Here is a 7,740-nt window from a genome sequence, read left to right on the forward strand (position 1 = left end):
CCATAAATAATTGTTGACATCACAATTTTGAGTTATCATCTAATGTGTATATGTTACTGTAAAAGACCGAACTGTGGTATATCCTAAGATTTTCCGGTAAAACCTAAGATTTACCAACTCTCAATGGTAAAAGTCCGAACGTTCTTTTATTTCGAACTTTTACCACCATTTAATTGGCAAATCTTAGGATTTACATAACGACACGGTAAAAGTTGACTATCATGTGTTTGAGCCGTAATATAATGATATTGCTAGGGATATAATTATATGCCGTAATATAGTTATAATGAGAGTGTGAAGATGTCGCCGGAGCCCCGCTTCGCGGGGCTCCTCCTTCTGGGTGGTTTAAAAAAAAATAACCACGAAGGCTGAGGTGGGAGCTTCGCTTCGCTCGCTCCCACCTCAGCCTTCTAACCTAACCTACCCATGTCGGTTTGCCCAAAACTCCTTCTTTATGACTATAAAATTATTTTATATTACCTACATTTACCTGCCCTTGAGGTATATCCTAAGATTTACCAAGTGAATAGGGGTAAAAGTTCGAAATAAAAGGATTGTTCGGACTTTTACCATTGAGAGTTGGTAAATCTTAGGATATACCGGAAAATCTTAGGATTTACCACAGTCCGGGCTTTTACAGTAACATATATACCAAAATGTGTTTTTGACATTTCATAAAGTAGAAGATTTGCCTGGTAGCCTGCCCACCTACTGTACCATTCAAAATTTGACCCTAAATATCCACATTTGGTTCAATTTGAAAGCAACCCCGTATTCAAAATCAGTTTCATGTATTATATGGGATTGTTTATCACAAGGTTTCATACTGAGGTTATGGTTGGTAGGTGTACTGAGGTTTTATAATAATAAGGTACCTGGGTCAAATATGGCCAGCCGAAAAAATATGGCCACATACCATTATTTTAAACACGAAATATTGTAACACGACCATAATTTGTCGCTAAGTCGCATGTATCCGAACGGGGTACCTGTCATCCCTTCCTGCGCCCTGCTAGTCGCCTAGTGTCGGTTAAAGTGAAACATGCGGGCTTGGAAAAACGGTATGTGGCCATATTTTTCGGCTGGCCATGTTTGACTACAGGTACCTTAATCATTTACTTCAGGCAAAACGCCCATAATTTTATTTACATAACTTAATGATGTTAGATGGATATTACTATTAACTAACTTAACTAAGATTTTACTATTACTTTGGCATTCTGTAATTTATTTTTTAAAAGGCTACCTATTCAGGGATCAATTTGTTCAATTTGTTTTATTTCAATGTTGAGGCGCCCGTAGCCAGTTGCGCTCACCGGTCGGTATACGATCTGTGGGTTAAGCAAACCTTGGCGCGGTCATTCCATAGATGGGTGACCGCATAGTGGTATTTGAACAGGGCGTCTCCGTGCTTCGGAAGGCACGTAAAAAGTCGGTCCCGGTTGTCGTCAATTAAGATAACAGTCGTTAAGCCACGTCAGAGGCCTTCGGGCGGCTTGAACAACTTTGACACTAGGTTGACCACTAACCATACGACAAGAAGAATACTGTTTTCAATCGCGAAATAATTTACATTGCAGTACAGTTCTAACAACCAATCAACTAACAGTTTGCTTCGAAAACATGCCGTGTTTATCAATAAGGTAGTAAGTGGGTCTTTATGCTACTATACTGTTATTTCGTCACGACTCTCATCGGTTTCCGTGGTGTAGCGGTTATCACATCTGCCTAACACGCAGAAGGCCCCCGGTTCGATCCCGGGCGGAAACATAGCTTTTTGCATTCGGTTAATACGTATTTATGTCACATGTTCATGTTTGTATTATTTTTTTGTTGAATCAAATAACAAATTATATTAAATTTCTTTAAATAAAGCAATTAAAATACTTTGTACCTACGCTTTTTTTATCCAGTCAAGAATCTAAGCAAGTCCACAAAAAAGAAAATTATTCCCTTGATAATATTATTGTATATACTAAACACTAATTAATAAAAACATATCGGTAATAGATTATTTAAAAAAAAACAGGGAAAATAAAATATAACACTCACCAAAGAGCTTACATCGCCATCTAGTGATGAGTAGCTGCACTTTGAACTGTGTCCCTTCCCCTTCGGACACATTTCAACTTTTACATACTAGATGGCGTTAGTAAGCTCATTGTTCGCTTGTATTCAAGTTTGATAGTAAAGTTACTTTCATGCCTTATAGCATTGTTTCGTGTTATGATTTTAATATTTAAAAGAAAAAATACATTCGCATTAAAACTGAACTAATTATCAAATTATTACCATGAGTTTACATACTTAGGGCAAATAGTCTCCTTCCAGGCTCGACAAGAAAAAGAAGTCGAAAGACGAATTGAAAATGCCTGGAGGAGCTATTGGGCTATGAAACATTTAATGAAAGGCAAGCTTCCAATCACCATGAAGCGTAGGCTCATGGATATGTGCATCCTTCCCATACTTACCTACGGCGCACAGACTTGGTCTTTGACATCCGTCCAGAAGTCCAGGCTCAAGGTTTGCCAGCGAGCCATGGAGCGCAGCATACTAGGTGTACGGCTTACAGACAGGGTCAGAAACACGACACTGCGCTCCAAAACTCAAATAGCAGACGTAGCTGAAAAGGCCGCTAAGCTGAAGTGGAACTGGGCGGGCCATGTTTGTCGAATGCCGGATGACGCATGGGCCAAAATAGCGACGAAGTGGACCCCGCCAACCGGGAGACGGCGGCGAGGGAGACCTCGCAAGAGATGGAGAGACGAGCTTGACTCCTACAACCCAGATTGGGTACAGACCGCCGAAGATCGCTTGCAGTGGAAAGCTATGGGGGAGGCCTTTGCCCAGCAGTGGGACGATATAGGCTAATAATAATAATAATAACGTTCAACATACATTTAACAACGTTTTTTTTGTAAACTGGGGTCCAAAAGTTTTGGCTTCACGTATTGAAATATAGATATACATTTTTGTTGATGAATTTTGTAGATAATATTTGTAAAATTTAAAATATTGTAATTTAAAATATGCAGAAAAAATTTTTGACATATGTCATGATGTCGTGCCATAGAGTTATTATTAGAGTTATTAGTTGTCAACGTATCTGTTCAGCGGCTATCGGATCAAGTGCGTGCCATCCAGCGATGCCACCTGCTTGATGACGCGACACTTGAGAGACTACGTTCTGACTCATTGAGGAGCTGTGTTAACCCGACCTCATCGCAGACAGTCACGCCTACCGCGACTGCTCTGGCACCTACATTGGTCCCGATGTATTCCGGCCCTACTGATGAGGACGTAGGTGAAGCGGTATCCTCTGTGAGTACCCAGTGTAATAGTCAATTGAGGAGTGCTCTGGAAGGTGCGATTCTGGAGTATCGAAACACACCTCCACATAACAGACCGCGTTTACCTCGTTTGCCCACCCACAGGAAAAACATCTCGCTAGTCGTCGCCATGGATATGCTGCTAGCCGATTATATCTGTACCTGTAACGATTTGATTGATGTGCATTCAATTCTGTACTGTGCGGCCAATACAGTATGTCGCATCGCTGGTGTTAAATTCCAACAAGACACAGCGGTGCGACCGAAGCCAGCCGTACCGGCTTGGCAGTACAGAATTGAACGACGTATTGCTGATGCCAGGGTGACGATTGGCAAACTTATCTGCTTCAGATCGGGCAATATGCGCCCGAGAGTTATGCGCTTTGTGCGTCGAGCATTCACGGGGACTGATATAAGTCCCCAAGACTACCATGCCCGGATCACAGAGCGCATCGACTTTCTGAAGCAGAAGGTTTACGCGTGGGCAAACCGCATTAAGAGGTACAAAAAGCGTGTAGCGAGATATACCCAGAATCGCATGTTCCAGAGTGATCAAAAGTGGATATACAGAGACTGGGAGCGATCCGATCAAAGTGTGGGCAACATGGGCCTACCGGATGCTGATTCTACGAACACATTCTGGCGTAGTATTTGGTCGGTACCGGTTGACCATACTGAGGGTGTCTGGATGCGGGAGGTTGAGCGTGCATGTGAGCCCGTAGAAAGAATGCCGGCTATAAATATTGAGACCGAAGATGTAGCCAACGCAGTCCGTTCGCTGGCCAATTGGAAATCTCCTGGACCGGACGGACTGCATAACTTTTGGTTAAAATGGCTGCGTAGTTCGCATGCACGCTTAGCTTCCCTATTCCAGTCATCTGTGGAATCTGGATCGCTACCATCTTTTTTAACTAACGGTATCACCCACTTGCTCTATAAGTCAGGTAATGCCACGGATCCCAAAAATTATCGGCCCATCACGTGTTTACCCACGTTATATAAATTACTCACATCTATTCTGAGAGGAAAACTAAATGAACATATAACTGCAAATAACATCATGGCTATCTCTCAGAATGGATGTAGGAATGGGGCCCGTGGCACTAAAGAGCTACTCCTCATTGATACGGCCATTTGCCAGCAGGTTCGCCGGAACCGTAGGAGTCTGTCTACATGCTGGATAGATTACAAGAAGGCCTATGACTCTGTGCCCCATTCATGGCTGCTGAGGGTGTTGGAGTTGTATAAAGTAGATGCAACTCTATGCGCCTTCTTGAGATCATGCATGGGCCAATGGACGACTGGCCTTCGCTATCCAGGGTGTGGGCGGGTTCTCGGTGACGGCGAGTTGTTAAGGATAGAGCGAGGCATCTTTCAGGGTGACAGTCTGAGTCCCTTGTGGTTTTGCCTGGCACTGAACCCTCTCAGTACTTTACTGGGGATTTCAGGCCAAGGTTATAGGTTGCGAAGAGATGGTCAAGTCATATCTCACCTGTTCTACATGGATGACCTCAAGTTGTTTGCTTCATCCGAACCGCAGATGGTGGAATTGCTGAAGGTGACTGAAGTTTTCAGTAATTCCATCAGAATGGAGTTTGGTGTAGACAAGTGTGCGGTCATGCATGTAAAACAGGGGAGGGTGGTGACATCTGAGGGTTTACAACTCTCGGATCACACTACTCTCAGACCGCTCCTAGCCACCGACACCTACAAATACTTGGGTATGTCACAGGCGTTAGGCATCGATGAGGTGGGAATGAAACGATCGTTGCGGGAACGTTTCTTTGGCCGCCTGAGAAAAGTACTTAATAGTCTTTTGTCGGGTGGTAACAAGGTTCGTGCCTTTAACGGTTGGGTCATTCCACTTCTGATGTACTCCTTTGGCATACTCAAGTGGACTCAGACTGAGCTGGACGCCCTGGATAGGAGAGTCCGGTCACTGCTGACCTCATATCGGATGCATCACCCGCGATCATCAGTGATGAGACTGTACATTCCGCGGAAGTGTGGGGGTCGAGGCTTTTTGAATGCCAAAACCCTCCACAACCGCGAGGTGTGCAGTCTTCGAGATTATTTTCTCAGCACTGACGTGGGGTTGCACCGAGATGTGGTTGCAGTTGATAAAGGACTCACTCCTCTGTCCTTGGCTAACGAGAACTGGCGACGGCCTGTGGTGATGGACGTTGGGGACCGCGTGGATGTGTGGCGGAGCAAGGAGCTGCACGGCAGGTACTATCGGGCCCTTCACGGATCCGATGTCGACCTGCTGGCGTCGGTGGCCTGGTTACGCTTCGGTGATCTCTTTGGAGAAACCGAGGGGTTTGTCTGCGCAATTGCTGACGAAGTTGTCAAGACGAACAACTACCGGAAATATATTATGAAGGACGGCACAATTGACGTGTGCCGGGCTTGTCATCAACCTGGCGAGTCCCTCAGACATATATTTAGTTTCCGGCTGTTCGCGTCTTGCCAATGGAGAGTACTTGCACAGACACAACCAAGTAGCCAGGATCATCCACCAGCAGCTTGCTCTGAAGCATAATCTTGTGGTCACCGAGGTCCCTTACTACAGGTATGTTCCGGAGCCGGTTCTTGAAAATGGCTCAATCACCATGTACTGGGATCGGTCTATAATCACGGATCGCACTATAATTGCGAACAAACCCGATATAGTGGTTGTAGACCGATCAGAGCGTGTCGCAGTAATCGTCGACATCACTGTTCCGCATGACGAGAATCTCGTGAAGGCCGAAAAAGATAAAGAAGTTAAATATTTGGATCTGGCTCATGAGATTGTCGACATGTGGGATGTGGATTCCGCGATTATTGTCCCTATAGTCGTGTCAGTTAACGGACTTATAGCTAAGAGTCTCGACCAACATCTCCGGAGGCTTGCGTTGGGCAGCTGGGTCAAGGGCCTGATGCAGAAGGCGGTTCTTCTCGGCACGGCACGAATCGTTAGGAGGTTCCTCGCCCTGGAGTCCTAATCCTAACCCTAGTACTTTGGACCCTGTTCCCGATACCGGTGGCCACCTAATTTTTATATTTTTAAATATGTTTTTTTTATATTTTTCTTTTATATTGAAAATATATTTAAAAATTTAATAGTTAAGAAAATAAATAAATAAAGAGTATAATAATAATTATCAAAAGAATGAAAATATTTATTCTTGTAATTTTCCTAAAATAATTTTGAATACAAATTGCGCAGCATATGGTATTTACATTAACAAACTTCTTCACCTGTGCTAAAAAATGCATCAAGTGCTTTTCGAACTTGCAATCTTTCATAATTTCACTGAGTTCATAATGCTTAGGAATAAACAAGAATTAGTGTCATTTACACCCGTGTTTTCTCTATTTCTCTACCTTGTACTATCCGACAAAAAGTCACAATCATTTGATTAATAGAATTTATTATTTGACGAAGGAATAATCGTCACTTGATTTACTCTAGATTTGATTAAGATAGAAATTAGCTGACTTTATGATTACTATAACAAGTACCTACTGAAACATCGTATTACTTGTTCAGATTCTTGTTCGATAACAGTCGTAAAGCCATGTCAAAGGCCTCTCGGGCGGCTGAAACAACTTTGACACTAGGTTGACCACTAACGATACGACAAACAAACAAACTTGTAAGAAACATCATAACAAGTGCTATACAATTTGAATAGCAGTTCCCGAGTCCATCCTTTATTTGTTCAGTAAATATAACTTATCATTAATGTCCGCTTTCAGTAAAAAGTACATCAGAATTTTATACCTTTACACTTTGTATAATATTATTATACATACTAAACAATAGACTAGTCTCTATGGTCTAGGCGATAAAAAACGACTGTTAACCTATGAAGTAGTAGTAAGTGGGGTCTCGTAGGTCTAATATATAATAGACTATTTTCAATAACTGCCGTTTCCGAATGCTGATCATGAGGTCTTGGATGCGATTCGCAGGTCCGGCAAATAGCGGATGGACTTTTCTGATCGTTATTTTAGATCATTCTCAATTGTAGCCCACAGTTTGGTTACAAGCCCGGTGGACGGCAATAGGCACGCACCCTATTTACATAGGACTAACATCCTTAATGGTAAATCGTGGTTTTATTCCATACACCTTCAAGTATAACAAATTATGTATGTATATAAAAATCATAACTTTACAAATTGAATCACAGTTCCTGAGTAATCCCTTTATTTGTTGAGTAAATACAACTTATCATAAATATGCGCTTTCAGTAAAAAACCCTCAGATCGTTGCACGATAAAAAACGCAATGTCTGATAAAAACTGCAGCAGTTATCTTTGCGAAGGTCAATGAACCCTCGGAAAAATACCTACGAGTACCTTTGCATGTTATTTTTATAATACTTTTATTAACTATCTATGTAAAACTGTAACTGTATGA

At 42.5% G+C, this 7,740-nt stretch overlaps 2 protein-coding genes and 1 non-coding gene across 3 annotated transcripts; all 3 read left to right on the forward strand.

Moving 5' to 3' along the window:
• Positions 1-1,697: 1,697 nt before the first annotated feature.
• TRNAV-AAC (transfer RNA valine (anticodon AAC)) lies at positions 1,698-1,770 on the forward strand. Its single transcript has one exon. It is a non-coding gene; the product is annotated as a tRNA-Val (tRNA).
• A 657-nt stretch (positions 1,771-2,427) lies between these two features.
• On the forward strand, positions 2,428-5,871 carry LOC142982823 (uncharacterized). Its single transcript, XM_076129507.1, has 2 exons — positions 2,428-2,793; positions 3,115-5,871. Exons 1-2 carry the CDS (start codon positions 2,428-2,430, stop codon positions 5,869-5,871), a joined length of 3,123 nt encoding a protein of 1,040 aa, XP_075985622.1.
• Positions 5,872-5,941: 70 nt separating this feature from the next.
• Positions 5,942-6,316, forward strand: LOC142982824 (uncharacterized). Its single transcript, XM_076129508.1, has one exon. The coding sequence runs from the start codon at positions 5,942-5,944 to the stop codon at positions 6,314-6,316; it is 375 nt and encodes a 124-aa protein (XP_075985623.1).
• The last annotated feature ends 1,424 nt before the right edge of the window (positions 6,317-7,740 follow it).

Source organism: Anticarsia gemmatalis, chromosome 22, assembly GCF_050436995.1.
Source record: "Anticarsia gemmatalis isolate Benzon Research Colony breed Stoneville strain chromosome 22, ilAntGemm2 primary, whole genome shotgun sequence".
NCBI classification, from domain to species: domain Eukaryota; kingdom Metazoa; phylum Arthropoda; class Insecta; order Lepidoptera; family Erebidae; genus Anticarsia; species Anticarsia gemmatalis.